This window comes from Cataglyphis hispanica, chromosome 7 (assembly GCF_021464435.1).
Source record: "Cataglyphis hispanica isolate Lineage 1 chromosome 7, ULB_Chis1_1.0, whole genome shotgun sequence".
In the NCBI taxonomy this organism is placed as follows: domain Eukaryota; kingdom Metazoa; phylum Arthropoda; class Insecta; order Hymenoptera; family Formicidae; genus Cataglyphis; species Cataglyphis hispanica.
In genome coordinates, this window is record NC_065960.1 from 6,119,957 (window position 1) to 6,137,060 (window position 17,104).

At 40.3% G+C, this 17,104-nt stretch overlaps 1 protein-coding gene across 1 annotated transcript in view; it reads left to right on the top strand.

The window, feature by feature from the left end:
• Window positions 1–1,175: 1,175 nt before the first annotated feature.
• The window catches only part of LOC126850846 (uncharacterized), a 173,130-nt gene continuing 157,201 nt past the window's right edge, over window positions 1,176–17,104 (top strand). Inside the window, exon 1 of the mRNA XM_050594238.1 lies at window positions 1,176–1,821. Within this exon, the coding sequence (XP_050450195.1) occupies window positions 1,605–1,821 (217 nt within the window). The 5' untranslated portion in view covers window positions 1,176–1,604. The remainder of the gene's footprint in view (window positions 1,822–17,104) is intronic.

Here is a 17,104-nt window from a genome sequence, read left to right on the forward strand (position 1 = left end):
ACGGTGCACGAATAGGAAAATTTTTTCTAAACGTACAGCGCGTTGCTTTATATCGTTTCGCAAGCGGGAATAAAATAGAGAGCGAAGAGTTTGCTAATTATCCCAGGATCAAATTCCTTAGAAGCAATAAGCAGAGAACAATACGAATGATAACAGGCACGTAACAGAAAGAAGAAAATAGCGAGCAACAAATATATAAGGAAGAACACGAGAACGGAACAAGCCACATGAGTAATATAAATAATTTTACGCATGAAATAAAATAAAATTAAACCCGAGAGAAAATAAAACTCCATATATATATATATATATATATATATATATATATATATATATATAAACAAAGAGGAGAGCGCGGTAAAATAGGCAAAGGAGTGCGAAAGAGAGAGAGAGAGAGAGAGAGAGAGAAAGAGAAGAAAAAAGAGAAAGAGAGAGCAGAACCGGAGAGAGACGAGAGCATCCGATGAGGCGCGCTGTGCTACCATCAGCCCTCTGCGCTGGGTCTTCTCCCACCTCCCATCTACCACCCGACCTCGCATAACGGCAGCAACCCCCGAACGGGCTTACTCCTTCACCTCAGTAGCGCCGGGCGTCTCGACGCGGCAGCACGTTGCGTTGGGAGATTCATCACGCGGCTTCGGTCGCGTTCTCAGAATACAGTATACATTCTCAAACTCATCATCTTTCTTTCTCTTTCTCTCTCTATCCGTATTGTTTGAGCAATTGTCACTCGCATCTCTCGTTTCACCGTTCTCCAATCATCGTTCCAACCACCCCCCCGCGCAGCTCTTATCAACCTTCTCGAGAATTTGCGGTGGGATCCGCCCACGCGCGTGAGTGACTTTTTCCTCCCCCTCCGACGCTGATATCCTCCCCTCCCCACCCTTTCCTTGTCTCCTCCATCGCGCAGGAAAATAGCGTCGCGACGCGTGCAGTCGCGTTCGCCGAAGCCCCGAAACCGGGAGCGCTTTTTGGGGATCAGTGAGACCCGCGAGAGGAAAGCTGATCTTTTTTTCGCTTTTTTTCTCTCTTTTTATCTCTGTTTTTTTCGCACGTCGCACCCTGTTCGATCGCGCGCCAAGGTACGGCGAGACCTGTCGTTATGGGGGAGGACCTGCCCTCCGGAGACGCCCGGCGCGGTTAGTTCCAGGTGGAACCGAGCGGATTTGCGAAGGCGCGCCAGGTATCGCTCCACGCCGCGGGGGATTTGCGAATGTGAGGGTTGAATTTGAGGCGTTTTTTTTCTTTCGACCAACGCACGATCTGTCATCCCTGATCATCGGAATCGGTTTGGAAGACTTATCTGTCTATTCTCTGTACTGCCTGCTGTGTCAGCCGCAGCTTGTCGATTGTGACAGTTGAGGGTGTCGCGCATCCTTTCACAGTGCGGGCTGCAGTGTACATGTGATTTATCCGATTGTGTGACTGTGTCGATGATCGCATCTGTGACGATTGCGAGTCAGCCGATTACTGCGAAGTGTCGTGTGTCGGATTTCTCTGTCGCATCGTTGATTTCCGAGTGATTCCGAGTGACATTGTGCAGTGACGTTGTCTCGAGCGAAACATTCTAATCGGAAAGTAGAATTTTGAAAGCGATCGCGGTTATGGCTGTGACGAGAACGACAGATTGCGATGACGGCCGAGGGCGAAGGTGCAATCCTCGAATGGGAACGAGAGCCGGTGGTCGCCGAGCGTCAAAGGGATCATTTGGCGTCAAAAGTGGATCGGTTGCGGCAAAACGCGGCGGTTCCGGCAAGTTCCTTCTGGTCGGCGCTGTCCTGGCCGTACAATTTGTCGGTGCGGCGGCGATATCCAGCAAGGGTGAGTGTTTTTCCTTTTGAATAAGTGCTTCGATCGAAAGGACATTCATAAATCTCTCGAGTTGCGAATTGTGTGTTCATGTATGTGTGTGTGTGTGTGTGTGTGTGCACGTACGCGTTTATTTTCTTAGTCGGAATTCAATGGATAGAATGGCTTGGGGGGAACAGCGATATGATTGATAAATAGCCTCAGGCTCTGACACGCCGTTTCCACACCAGAAATTTGGAATGTAAATAAGGTATTTTAATATTAGGATTTGGAGATTTTACGTTTAATTCGAAGGATCTCGTTATTTGTTCGTGAAGAGAGAAACTAAGCTCTTACACGATTTGTATGTTGTAGATATAACATTATTATAATAAACATTGACAAAAAATATATAATAGAAGAGATTATCAAAACAAAATTTGACATTAAAATGACAATATAAATTTTTTTTTTAAATTTTTGCGAAAATTCTCGTCATAGTTTTTGATATAAATATACAATTTTTCTATTTTGATAAAACGTTATCTTTTACCAGCTTAATTCAGTGTAAAGGTCGCGCTCTCAATTTTGACGCGAGACAAAGGGTGAAGCTATCTATAGTTTTTGTACTCGGATGCGCGCCTTCAAAGACCGTCTCCTATTTTCTAAATTTTGCCGATACCTCCTAACCCAATATCGCTCCTTCGATTTTCCAACTTTGGTCGTTAATACTCGAGTTGAGAGAGGAACGTGTCCATCGGCGAATTCTCCAAGTTTGATCCGCGAAATATTCCGCCGCGAGTCCCTCGCAGGGGGCTCGTGGGGAGGGAATATTTTAAGGATTCGGTTCTCGCTCTATGAAAAATCGGCTTCCAATTTTTCTGATTATCGAACTGCGCGAAAAGGAGCGACGGATACCCCGTGGCGTATGCGACCCGGTCGATTTCGTATTCGAGATGCCCGACCGCCGTAACTGCGTACGGGATTTAAGAGATCGTCCGAGTAATGGCGAGAGACGGAGACGCATACTAAGCGGCGAGAAGCTACGCGATCCAATCGGTTCTCATCTCCGGAGCTAACTAGCGCGATTCTCGCCTCTCATACCCGAATTGTATCGACGTCAGAACGACGAGCTTCGGGCAATCGTGAAGCGGTGACGGGCGGGAATAACTGCAACCGGAATATTCTATCTCGTTGTGCATATATTCGTAAAATTGTAGCGAGTGGTCACGCTTCGAGATTCGCGATGATCGACGTAATTTCAAAATATACAGGGAATACTTTTTGTATTCTCTCTTTTTCTCACATGTCTTTGAATTCTTTGATAAATATTTTTCATTAATATTGATACGAACCATGTGATTATTTCTTTTTTTAATTTTTTTTTTTATTAATACTGACATGCGTCAAAGAATGAATGCGCATGATCGATAATAAAATCGCAATATTGTTTGAGCGCGCTTCGATTAATAATATTATGCGATGCGTTACGATCATACGTTGTGTGCATACGGAGTAAACTAAAAGATGTTAATGTAAATTTCCTGCACGACGCAATATCGCGGGCAAACTTTTCTCGTGTGCTCATCTCAAGTAGCTGCATTATATAAGACAAAGAACAATATGGTTATCTAATCAATAGACGTAGCTTAATACTTGCGTACTCGTGTAACATGCACAACTCATGATAAAATCATAAACGATTACCGACTTCACCGGAAGTCATTGGTAAATTATTATTCTATAAAATTATTATTCTACATTAAAATTATATCAATAATTATTATTCTATAATTACCTAACATTTTGTTTTATTATTGATATTATGCAGAAAATAATGGAAATGCATTACATCCATTCTCTTCTATTTATATAATGTTGCACGGTGAACATGAATTGTGTAATTTTATAATCGGTATGATATTAAACTAAAAAATTCACATGCAAAAATCCAAATAAAAAATGTCATCGAGCCATATCGGATGTGGGCATATCGAAAATTATAGGATTTACACACGATATGTTTGTCAGCACATACATGTGGAATAATGAAAAAAATTTCTTGATATTTCAAAGCATTCAGTTATATTGAAAAAATGCATACAATTTTTACTATTTTATTTTATACAAGTCATTACTACCTTATTTCACTTGATTGAAACGCAAAAGACTGCAGGACGTATATTTATTTCTGCTCTCGTAACATATGTTCGCAATACTTTTGGACGAGGCGAAGAGAGAGCCTTGCGAGTTCTTTCTTAACGTTCATGGGATGTCGAATTGCGTCAGCGCCGATCGCCATCGTATCGGCGTATCGGTCGACAAGACCGACATTGAATTAATTGAAAGTCGTCGTCATTGAAACGCCGTCGCGCGGGCTTCGCGTCATTTTGATCTGGTTTTAATTAAAACAACGGACGTTGCACGCCGAGAAGAGAGACTCGAGAAGATCGGGCCCGCGCGTGTATGTATTCGATGAACGGAAAGTGTACGAGGAACAGACGAGGGGATAAGCGGGAGAGGGGAAGACTGACATGTGGAAGCTGGATGATTGAGGACAACGATGGTACGTTTAACGCGATTAAAAAACGTCGCATGGTCGATCAAAGGTAACGATCGCTCGTGGCACATGCGAAATTCATCGATTGTCGGCAAAAGGGCGACGATCGTCGCGTACAATGTCGCTCGAAAACGTCGGTTAAATGTTCGCCGTGTCTAAAAGTGCAATGTAACTAACCGAGCGAAAAACTTCTCATCGACTAAATATTTACGTACAAACGAAGCTGAAATGAAGTTTATGTTTTTATTGCGTGAAAAGTAATATCATTTAGTGGATGCGTTTCTCGATTTATGATTTTTATTCATCTTGCGTAATGATGAATAAAAAAGGTGCAATAAATTACTCATTCTGTATATTTTAATAAAAGTTCATATTTACTTTATGAAGGAAAAAGTGCGAGAAGTAATTTACTTTTTAAATTTACTGTTTCTCGTACAAAGAAAAAAAAAAAAATCTTATATTTTATCTGATCATCTATAATAATGAAATCTAATATTTAATCTAGTATATTTATAATATTTAAATTTTAAAATTTTACATTTGTTTCTCCAAAAATTTTTGTTAATTCTATTGAATAATTTACCAAAATTTGGCACGAGCTAGTAATAATAATTAAAATAATTGTTGGTAATATTAGTAAAGCTTCGCACAGTGACCGAAATTTAGGTGAATGACTCGGCAATGGATTAGCGATACACTGCGTCAAGCCGGATATTTGTACGAAGTTCGTCGGTCGGTTATTATAACTAGTTAGCGCTTTTGAAATGTGACGAGCACACGCGTCGTTGAGCCGATGCCATAATATGAATCATGCAAATTGTCGCAGCGGAACAAAGATCAGTGGCAACCAAATTTATGATAATCCTTCTCTTCACAAAATAAAATTATTGTAGATTACGAAATATATAATTAATATTATATTATAATATGTTATTACATCATGTGTTACATTGGAATATAATATTCTTTAATAAATATAATTTAACAAATATATATATAAATCAGTTTATGCAAATTTATATATATTACTCTATATTATTACAAATTAGAGGAAATTGATATGTTTCTATACATGTATTCTACATAAATTTATTGTTATATCGCGATCTCTGACAGAAATAGTAGAAAAATTTGGGAATGAAATATATATATATATACAATTGATATGAAACGATTAATCATGTCTTATATAGTTGATTTTACGATTTTCCCAAAATGTTTATGAATTTACTCTATTAACTTCATTTCTATCATATTATATTATATTACATTATGTATTGTCTCGTAATTTTATGCACGATAGCACGATGTGCGCTACGTGATTATCCTTCGTATGAATCAAGTGTACGCATCATCCTCAGAAATATGATTTAAGGGAAGACTCACGAATTACCGGCGTATATAAACGCGTATTCACGGAGCGGCTTTCATGAGCCGCCAAACTCAGGCATATCATTAAAATTAACACCGCGTCGCGTCTGACGATGAGTGGAGCTTTAGGCGAAAGTGGTTACGGGGATCTCCGAATGCGGAAACTGCAAAAGCAAGCGCGCCGCAAGATTTCCGGGGGAGCGTGTATGGAAGCTGTTATCTGTACGGGAGTCACGTAACGCCACGGGTATACTTTCTTATCCCGCGTGCGAGAAGCGATCTGTGATTCTCGTCGGCGCTTCCGCGGCTAGAATTATACGTGGGCGTTTTATCAATTTTCATTCGCGATCCATACATATATGAGATAAGTCTGTATCGCGACAAAGCTTCGCTCTTTGATAGTAAGGAGATATTGGATGCTTTGGACAGTTCGAGATAGCTATAATTTATTATTTATTATTATTATCGTAGAACTGTCCCGGTATAGATTTATATCTAAGCTTCTCAAAAACTAAACTGATCGACTTAATTTTTTATATAATATTTCTTGATTTTAAAAATATGCCCTTGATTTTAGCATATAATTCATGCTCCGATATTAGAACGAAGAAATTTACGAGAAGTAAATAAAGAAGCAATTGATCAATTTTCCATAGACTCATATATGTTCACTATAGTTCTCTCTCCCATTTCTCACGTCATGGACATTTTGTAGAGGGAAACGACTTGCCATAGCATTATAGGGAAGAGCGTCTGCGGTGGCTCTAAAATTGGGCGGACGGCGCGATGCGGTCGCGTATTGAGTTTCCTGTGTCTAAAGTCTATAACGTCAAGAGCCATTCGGCGATGTACGGGGGATGCGTATCAATAATGCCCGATAGCGTGCGGCGGAGTTCACGGAATTGAAACGCGATACGATCGAGCGAGTGGTCCGGCGGTCTTCCCGATGGGGCTGCGCTTCTGTGCGAGGTATTTTTATGGAAAATTTATTAGCCTGCGGAGAGACGTCACATGAGATATGTCGCGAAACTATAAATTAAAAAGCATCTGTAACGCGATGTATATCTCATCGCGTATGTCATTGGAATAAAGTGGATTACAAAATGGATCGCGAGAAGTGGCTTGCGAAATTTTCGAGTATTATTGACGAAGTTTCTGGGGATATAAGATGAGAATGATTCAGCGTGCTAGACTAATCAAATATAGTTTTATGGTAGTGGACTTTTATGACGTGGATTCAATGACATTTACTTGATGAATAATCTTCTTTTATATATATATATATATATATATATATATATATTTTGTACAACAAAGTTTATAATATTATAAATATTTGTGTTGCTAATTTTTTTCATATATAAAACAAAAAAAATGTACGATATTTTATTAAATTTTATAATATCATATTCTATAATTAAAAATTTATTATTGAAAAATGTGAAATCGAAGAATAATATACAAGTAAAAGATTATAGGAGACCAATTTTTATTAAAAAAATACTCGTCAAGCCAGCACAACAGTCTATAATTAGACAGAGCGGTATACATTTTGTGAACGCGGAATATTGTCTATTTTCGCTGTCTGAATCGGAGAAACTCGCAAGAGAATTGCAAGGGAAAACGCGTCCGTGCGACTCACAATATGTTGCCGTTAATATTACAAACGGCGGACGGGACAATGGCACGGTGTGTTTACTATTTCGCGACGTTCGTGTCTCCGCAGTAATAGTAGTACGATCGCAGTTTGCTCAGACGGCAGGCCGTCGCCGCCGCCGCTTCCTCGCGCGTTGCACAAAGTGACTCGCTAGGATTACACGGGAGATTAAGACGCAACCAAGGCGCGGCGACACCGTGTACGTTACAAGTTCCAAGCATCTCGTCTAAACAGTCTCTTAGCGACAGGCAAACGGACTAAACGCGTCGAAATTATTTCCGTCACGACGGCGACGCCGGATATTGCAAGACGCGCGCTACGATTGAGAGAGTTTACGGCACGGGTGTTGTAATGAACTTCGCGATAACTAACTTATCTTTATACGCGTAATCCTTGCACGCTTTCGCCGTGTGCAATCCCTACTCGCTGTGAATTTAAAGTGAATTTTACTATGGCACGAGCGAAACGGTAGACGTTACATGTCCTGGGAAATACAATCATATATGGATAAAAGAGAAGTCATTTTTTTCACTATACTGATTTTTTTTTACGCTAACAATCTAATATCACGGTTTTATTTTAAGATTTGATAAATTTTAAAAAATTTTTTAAAATGTCCACAATTTTGAAAATTGCAGAATTAAACGCATAGCATACCGATATTATGAAATATCACAACCGTAACCTTGATATGATAGAATACGTAGCAACTTGTACGTCGCTCTCGTGCGCCAATTAAATTGGAATTTAGTTTATTCTCCGCGAAAGCGGATGCTCTTCTTTCTCTTTGTCTGCGAGAATACGATACAATCGTGCAGTACTTTACGCGGTCGGAATTCTTATGAAGTCCGCGTTATTAATATAATAAATTGTTATACCCAGTTTCGCTTGAATCAGCTTATCGATTCTTACGTGCGCGAATGTATATATTGTTTGATATCTTTGCTTTCTTTCGCTCGTATTGCGTTTACAATGATATAATTTTGCGATTCGTAATTCTAGTTGCCGGCCAAACCGGGAAATGTCGATATGCAATTTCCATCGCTTTTTAACGGCCGAGCGATATTTTCTTGCGGCCATCTGGAAGAGTTCGTTAACAGTAACGGCGATTGGGCCCTCACTCTATTCGCGGCGTCGTTAGCTGATTGAACCAGATAACTAACGGACCGCGGCTCGTTAAAATGTCGCCGATCGCAAAAAATGTTAGACAGACCGACCGGCGAAAAGTATCCACCGACCTGTATAAAGTACGGAATTCGAATCTGATGTGTATAATTAAATCCGCGACTTCTCTGCGTCAAGTACATGATCGTTTGAATAATTAATGCATTTTGTCATGATCGTTTTTGCCACTGTATTTTAGTAAATTTACTGCCTGATTTTTTTATTAATTCGCCGATTAAATTTTTATTATTTATTAATATTTATTAATCTTATTAATATTTATTATTTATTAATATTTAATATTTATTAATTTTATTAATAAATATTATTTACAAGCGTATATCAAGCAGATAATATTATTTAATAATTTTAATTGATTTTCTAATTAATTCTGTCTCAATCTTTTAATTTTTTTATTATTGCCTAGATAATTATCTGACCAATTTCCTGGGCAATTTTCTAATCGATCTTACGACTAATGTGCGTCGTAAATCATCTAATTAATTTTTTAATTGCTTTTCCGAGGAATCAATATTTTCTGATAAATTCTCTCATTAATTTTTTAAAAGAAAAAATATGATCGGCATAAGGTGAGATACGATAACAGTTTCAAATGGCGCGACATTGTTTCCATTTAGCGAACAACCTCCATTCGGTTCGAGAGCCAGCTGGAAATCGTTAACACCGCAGAAATGTGCCGGCGTGATTAAACAAGGCGCAAAATAAACCAACGAGCGCGACGAATTGTATGTATACGCGATACGACGCCACGGTCGCATTTACGAGACCGATTAATCACGATTGGCTTATCCGCTTTAATTGCGCACAACGGATCGCGAAGAGTCATGAACGTCCAATGTAAACGGCATTAATATTCGTCACGCAAAGTGGATACGGATCGGGGTGCCAGCGATATACGCCCGCCGATCGGCCATTGTTCCGCGAATTCAAAGTGGCATCTATACATGTGTCTATATATGTGCCTCTGTGTGTATACGCGCGTACCTGTTTACGCTAAACCCCCTGGGCACTCTTGTGTGCCGCAGATAGCATCCAGGAACACGCTACTCATGATATTTGTGCATGTACTCGCTCGCCTATCCAACCATCGCGCTATGAATTTATTTATACGCTCATGAAATTACTCCAAGTCTCCCGCAATTCACACGCTTTTATATGTGTGTGTGTGTGTGTATGTCTATGTATAGTTCAGCCTGGTGTAGCGGGGGGAGGGGAGAAAAGAGGGAAAGGGGAGAGCATGTCGCTCCCTTCGTTCCATTCATAGGCAGGCAGTGTTCTTCTGTCGAAAGCACTCTATGTGCATAAATGAACCAGAATCGTGTTGTAGTCGACGATGTGTTAACGGCCATTTGCATGTGGAATTATCTAATGACACTTGACATCATGACGTTATACGTAAAATCTATCGTTTGGCATGCGAAGGAAATAATTAAAGAGATTGAAAAAAAAAAAAATACGAAAATAGAAAAAAAGATAATATTTTACATCGAATGGCATAGACTCTAAGATTTGTTTCTCCCGTTAAATAAATTGATCAAGAATCGCTGAAAGCTACTCTCACGCAACGTGATGTCTATTTGCGAGCTCGTCGGCGTTTCGGGCGTAATTTTGCTTGGAAGGCAGCACGAAGAACATCATTTGCCCTTGCCCTTTCACCAACGGCGTTATCGCCAGCTAGGATTCACCTCTTCCACATCCACGTACACGCAACATACACCTATACGTAGCCGAGGTCAATATTGAATATACCCAGACCAATATTGAATATAATATAGCTGATTAAATACTGAGACGGACGGTAGCGCGGAGGGGGAAAGGGCGGTGTCTCCCCCTCCCCTGTTCGTACTCTACGTGCGAAATGAATTTAATCCGCGACACATGTAAACCCTCAAAGCACACGTGCGGCCTGTCTATGATATATGCAAATTCGCGGCCCTTCTTCTATTTTGAGAATTTCTCATTGTTTCGCGTCATCGGCACTTTAAATGTCGGCTTATGACAGACTTGGAACGTTCAACGAATGATTCATCCCGCATCGAAGGCCGGAATTTTTGCGATGGGACGAAGTATGTAGTAAAACGATCGCTTGAGACGAGATATTTTAATGGACGCAATAATCCATGGACGGAAGTGTGATAGCCGAAGGCTATAGGCTAAATTTTTTCATCAGAGATATGACACGACACAATTAATTTAATATAAAAAATTACGCAGCATAAATACAATACGAATGATGATTCTCTGAATTCAGTGGCCTTTGTGCGAGAGAGTATAATTATTGGAGCAACACGTAGAAGAATTTTTTTGTTCGCATTATCTCTCATATTTTTATCGGATGGCATTTTATTAGATTCGCGATCATTGATCGAAATTAATAATTGCCTTCATTTTATAATTGTCTCTAACTTTCTTTTTAAATAAGTTTTAATTTAAAAAGACACGCGTGATCTATAATTCTTCTTTGTGTCTTGAGGCGCAGCTATTTTAAAAATTGCTATATTAAATTATCGTGTGATATATTATATAATCTTTATATATTTAAAGAGAGAGATTCTCCTCCAGAATGAATGCGAATTAGAGTATTAAATAATTTGAAATTAATGACAGCAACTCTGTTTTAAGGCAACTATCTTTATTAATCGATTAGCATAATCGTTGACAATGGTATATTTGAGTAGAAAGATATGGGATAAGTATTTTTTTATCGATCGTTAAAGATGCATCGAGCAATATTTGTAGGCTGACGATGTCCGAAGGTAGACTCAACAAGTAGTCAAAGGGATGTCCTAATCCGCGAATAACTAGCAGGTAAATGTTCGACCCGGACGATCCCTCGAGTAATGTCCGCACGTCAATATCAAAAAAAAGTCTCGCATTAGCATCTAACATGTCAGATTAATGTTGGAAAAATTAAGGTTGACCGCGAGCGATTATTCGAGGGTGACTGACTGTGCCTTTAATTGCGACTCGCGGATGTTGAAGAAGAACGGCGTGGGATCGCTTTCCCGATAATAGAGATTTATTTCGCACGCTACACGTCGCGGCGAATTGCCCCTAAATAAAGACGCATCGTTCGAGATGAAATCTTTTTTTTCACAATTGTGCGATTCTGAAATAGTGTTGATAAACGTCAGAAAAGTGGAATAAAAGTGATTGCCGAAAATATTCAAAAGTATTCCATAATAAATTCATTCATTTCGACAATATTCGCGCAAAGAAAGTATTTCTTTGAGAGCAATGCATTTCTCTCTCTTTTCTACAAAGTATTATTTCAAATTTGATCATTTTAAAGAGAAGTTGAAAAGAGAGAGAGAGAGAGAGAGAGAGAGAGAGAGAGAGAGAAAAGTAGAAAAGATAGCGGGAAATATAATTGTATTATTCTTTGAATATCGGATATCTGTCATTTGTAATAAATGATAAGTACAATATTTACCGCTCATATTAAATCCTTAAATAAGTGAAAGACCTCGCGGAGGCGAAATAACGCGGGGATCATACGACAATGGCCGATAAAAGTGGAGTATCACAAGGGATGTATTATATATGCGGGATGTCGGACACATTTTTTTTTCTTCTTTCTCTTTTTCCTTTATTTCAGATATATACGACTTGCCCAGGCGGTTACGTCGCGCGAGACTCTTAAAGCACACGATCCACCAGGGAATCGAGGGAACGAGGAACTCTTTTTCTCTCTCTCTTTCTCACCAGGGCGAAAAAGGGAAAACGTACATATATTGCGTTTAGATCGAAATAGTTCGACAGCCCGTGGTTGAACGTGTTAAAGAGTGGGTCATTCGCCTGCGAAAGTTTGGAAATAAGGTGTGTACCTCGTACTTTTTTCATTTATGAATTTTTTAATTGATTTGGAAAGGATTTTTCTCTTGATGAAAATAAGGAAAATTACTCTTAAGGGAAATTACTTTAAATAAATGAAACAATTTATAAAAAAAATTGATAGAAAAAAAACTTTATAAAGTTTTAAAAATTATCTATGTATTTATATTGCGAAAACAATAACATTAATTCTCTTTACGTTGTTTAAGAAGCTACTCTGAATATTAACAGAGAAAGTGCGTTTCTTATATCTAAATAAAGTACCGCATGTAGGAGAGTTATATTGCTCACATCAGTACAAAGCGAGCGCTTTGCACATGGGAAAGACACATTATCGTCCTATTTACATCGCGCATCATATGACGTGCACAAAGCAAACGAGCTGGCGTAAGCCAGCTCTCGCGAGAGCTTACAAGGCACAGAAACAGTCGACTGCACGAGAGGCATCACGTCTCGTAGCAACCGTAAAACGCATCTCCGACCACATATGTACGAGGACGGTAATCTTGAACGAAGAGATAGAGGAAGAAGCCGAGAGACAACGACGATCTGGTGAGAGTACACCAGATATGGGGCAAAGATAAAGACGGCAGGATACGCAGTGTCGCTGAAATGTGAACGAGCGGAGGGAGGGCGTGTAGATGAACAACCATAACTTCATTTGCGCAATGGTCCTAGCCGAGCATGCTAGGAGGGGGGCGCCTTTCCGACACATAACCACCCCGCGTGAAAGCCCCATAATTCTCCGTGGCGCAGCCGGTCGAGTTTCACCTCTTCGCGCGGGTTAAGTCAATTAGGGTGCGGCGCATATATGAGCGCGATAACGCAGAAGATGAAGAGGGGAAGGGCCTAAAGACGAGAGAGCGAACATCGTCGCCCGGAGATTTTTCACCATCTTCCTTCCTCCTCGGGCGGTTTTTGCTCCTTGCGCGCGCGCTTTTCCGCTACCCTCGCGGGAGGGAAACTTTATTTCTGCTCATCGATCGCGCGTCGTTTGTGAGCGGTGGTCTCCGCGCGCGCGGGGAATACCTTCGTTTTAGTTCCGTCGGCGAGGTCTGTCAATTATACTTAAACTACGCGCATTGATCGGAAATCAAAGTTCTTGACCTCTTGGGGATCGCGCCCTCTTTCTCTTCTTCTCTTCATGTTACCATTGCGGAAATATCGCGAGTTTCTCAATAAACTGAACATTCGACCGATCAGAGTTCTTCCTGGAAAAGATACTTTTGAAATTCTATTTATATTTTAATATTTTGATTATTACATTGTATTCTTTTTCTCGGAAAAAAAGAATTTAAAAAAAGTTTCCATTGTGTTCTCTCTCAAATAAAAATCTCCATTGTCTTGTCACACAGATGTCTCTAAACAAAACGCGGTTCAGTTGTTGTACAATAAAATTGGATCACGCTCTTTTTTTTTGAGGATTAATCGACCATTCTCGCGTTACCAGAGTTTTTAATTCCAGTATTCGGACACGCCCTTGGCAGTGCGGAAGGATTGAAGCCGTTCTACACACACACACACATATAGATTCGGTGAGCACGCGAGCGTGTACATGGGACTTTTGAACAGAAACGTTTACTTTGCGCTTTTCCGTTTTTGGATAAAGACATATACAAACGACTTTTCAATGCCACCGCGCCTTTGTGAGAGAATGTCGTGGATGTTTTACGGTTCGATAAATTTCAGCGGCGCGCAACCGTGTGTATGTAGACCAAGGCATAACAATGTCATCAATGTCTTCCAGTCGACAAGGCACTTGCTGCTCTCGTTTTTCTGATGCAGGCTAAATCGCATGACGGGGTTTCAGAAACGACACCAGCCAAACATACGGCAAACCTTATCGCGCATCGATGTATCGTTTCTCCACATAGTACATTTTTCTTATCGTATTATATTTAAACGTGTAATCGCATTTTTTGGAAAATATTTTAAATGAAAATGCTTGTTATATGTATATATTTTAGCGCTATGAAACAGACGGTTGTGAAAAGTTGATGAAATTGAAAATTAATTTAAATGGAAAAAATATTTCCGGAGAGAAATATAAACCCATTTTAAACATAATTTATATTTATTACTTTATTATTCCATAGAATTTCATATCGAGAACCCCATATTGTTATATACTTAAAATTTATTGCATTGTTTGACGTTGAACAAAATGCAAATTAGCAATCGGGGTTTTAATCTTCAAATTAGATTGCGCGCAACTTTAACATTTAATTTCGCAAATCGGGAGAAAAGGAGGGGCGGAGAAAGGGTAAGGGGTGAGGAATTTCGCTGGAAACGGCAAACCATGCTTTGCAACGACGTAAAAAAAAAACTTGCTACGTTATTTTTTCCGTTTGCAACTCTGACATAGGTGTGTATCCTTATCTTCACCGGTTAAAATACAAAAACCAGGTGACGCCGGAGCGAGAGAACTGTTCTCTCATCTTCCGCACGGATACGACCGCGATTTCTCTTCATTTTTGGCGCTACACACATTATTTACCCGCACTTTATCACCATTTCCGCCGGTCTCTGGTGGTCGCGGCAACAACCGGCGGCCGCCGTTTTATCTCTTGCTTCCTCTCTTTCACGCTATCCCACGCTTCTTCGCCGTTAACTTCGATTTCGCGGTGCGCATATGCACGCTCAGCCGACGACACGCGCTTTGCCAGGCTCAAACTTTTCTTTAAACTTTATGCTTTTAACTTTAATCCCCTTTAATCTTTATCTTTCTTGAATGAAATATTTCTACAAACTGATAATGAGCATATAGTAAATATTTGATGAACTTTTTAATAAAGAATTATTTAAAAATTTGCATTTTATATAGTAGCAATTATTTAAAAATATTGAAGCTTTTAATATATGTGTGTAATCTAGGATTCAATTGTGGAGATATTTAGTAACAAAAATTAAAAATAAATAAAAATTAATTTCATAAACCTACTAAAGAAAAATTTTAAAAATCAAAAATATAGAAGATAAAAATATATGAGAGAATTATGCGAACACATAATTGACTTTTGCCATGTGCATTGGAGAGACTAATTAAATAAATTCTATGCATAGAAAGGTAATCACGATATTGTGGATAATTACAGTGAGCAAACACATTGATGTTACGTAAATGTTATGTAAATTACACGATGCCGCGTCAGACATGTTATTTTGCAGCGCGCGCGCGCTGCGTTTCCATTTACAACCGTAGATTTTTCACGCCAAAATTGCGTTGGAAATTTCGGAGTACACGGAAAATATTCCCTCGGAGTCTCTCGCTCCTCGCTCCTCTACGTTAACGTCGAAAGCGCGTCGAAATTAAACGATTTTACTTCTGTAATGGACGCGCAAAGAGCTTTACTCGACAGGATCCGGCAAGTTGCCTGTGGGTCTTGTACCGTCGCGGAGTACAAAGGATCGAGGAGTACTTGGCCGGGAGTCACACGTGACGGGGCGCAGAAGAGACTAGGGTGCGTGTCTTTGCCAGGATGTTCGTCACGGAATTAATGGCCGGTTTGGGGAGGGGGGAGGGGGGGAGGACCGGTACGGGAAGCATTATTCCGGCGGAAAGGCGACGAGGCAAGAAATTATGGTTTCGCGTTCGTCAGAGGTCGGCCAGAGGGTCCATATCTCCCGAGGATGGGAAGGGCGTCTGGTTTATTGGGGATTATGCCGGGGATATTGGAACATATGCTTTCTGCCTCATACTCGCGGCAAGACCTCGACGAAAGTTATCGACTGCTTGATCATCCCGAAAAATATGAGAATGGCTTTATTGTCCGAGTTACCGTTCAAATAATTGTGCGAGGGAGAAAGTCAATTGTAATAAATTTATCTCTTGACCGATAGACAGAATACTCGCGAAAAGGAATTTACGCAATTTCGCGCAGGAGAAATGGAAACTTGGGAATAGATTTTGACTTGAGGTTTTTAATCAAAATCTCATTTGTCAGTTAACTTAAAATAAACCAAATTTCGAGAGGGAATTTCACATTCTAAGATATTCAACACGGGAAATTAAGAGTCGCGAGTAGTTTGCAAAGTTACCAGGCGGATATCCCACGTGTAATTTTTATCCAGAAAACTTTGACTGCGAAAACTCGTTAAGGAGTAACGCGTGCCGCATCGTTGAGATTTAGAGTTGCCGTTGCATGAAACCGACGATGATCGACTCGTCGCGCCCTGGATACGAGTGTATCCCGGAATAATTAATCGCGTGGCACGAAAATCGCATAATGCATTTCCGTCGCGTCTCCCCGCGACTCTCTCGAGATAGAATGGAAACGCGCATACGTATTCGGGTATCCACGATACCGCGATGAGCGCGATGGCCGTCGAAAGATCGTCGACCGTGTGTCCCGGGTGCGATTTGCTGACTGGCTTCCATACCTGTCTGCGAAGTTAATCGGCCCCGAGATAAGGGATGACGCCTCACTTCCGCGGTAATTAGGTTGTGCGGTTCAGCAACAATGGTGATAGAGCGCGATAACGAGCGGCCTCCGACGTGCCCGCGGAAATGCGCCGGCGAAATGCTGGATTTATTGTTGCGACGTTCTCCGAGCACGATTTCTCCACACCACCCGAGAATTCTTGATGATGTTCGCGCATGGTTGTTCCAGCGCGGCAATGATATTTGCCACGTCGAAACTCTGTTGCATCTAATTAAATTTCATTCTAATCGGCATTTCGCAAAGATACGTGTTCGCTTTGCGATTAAC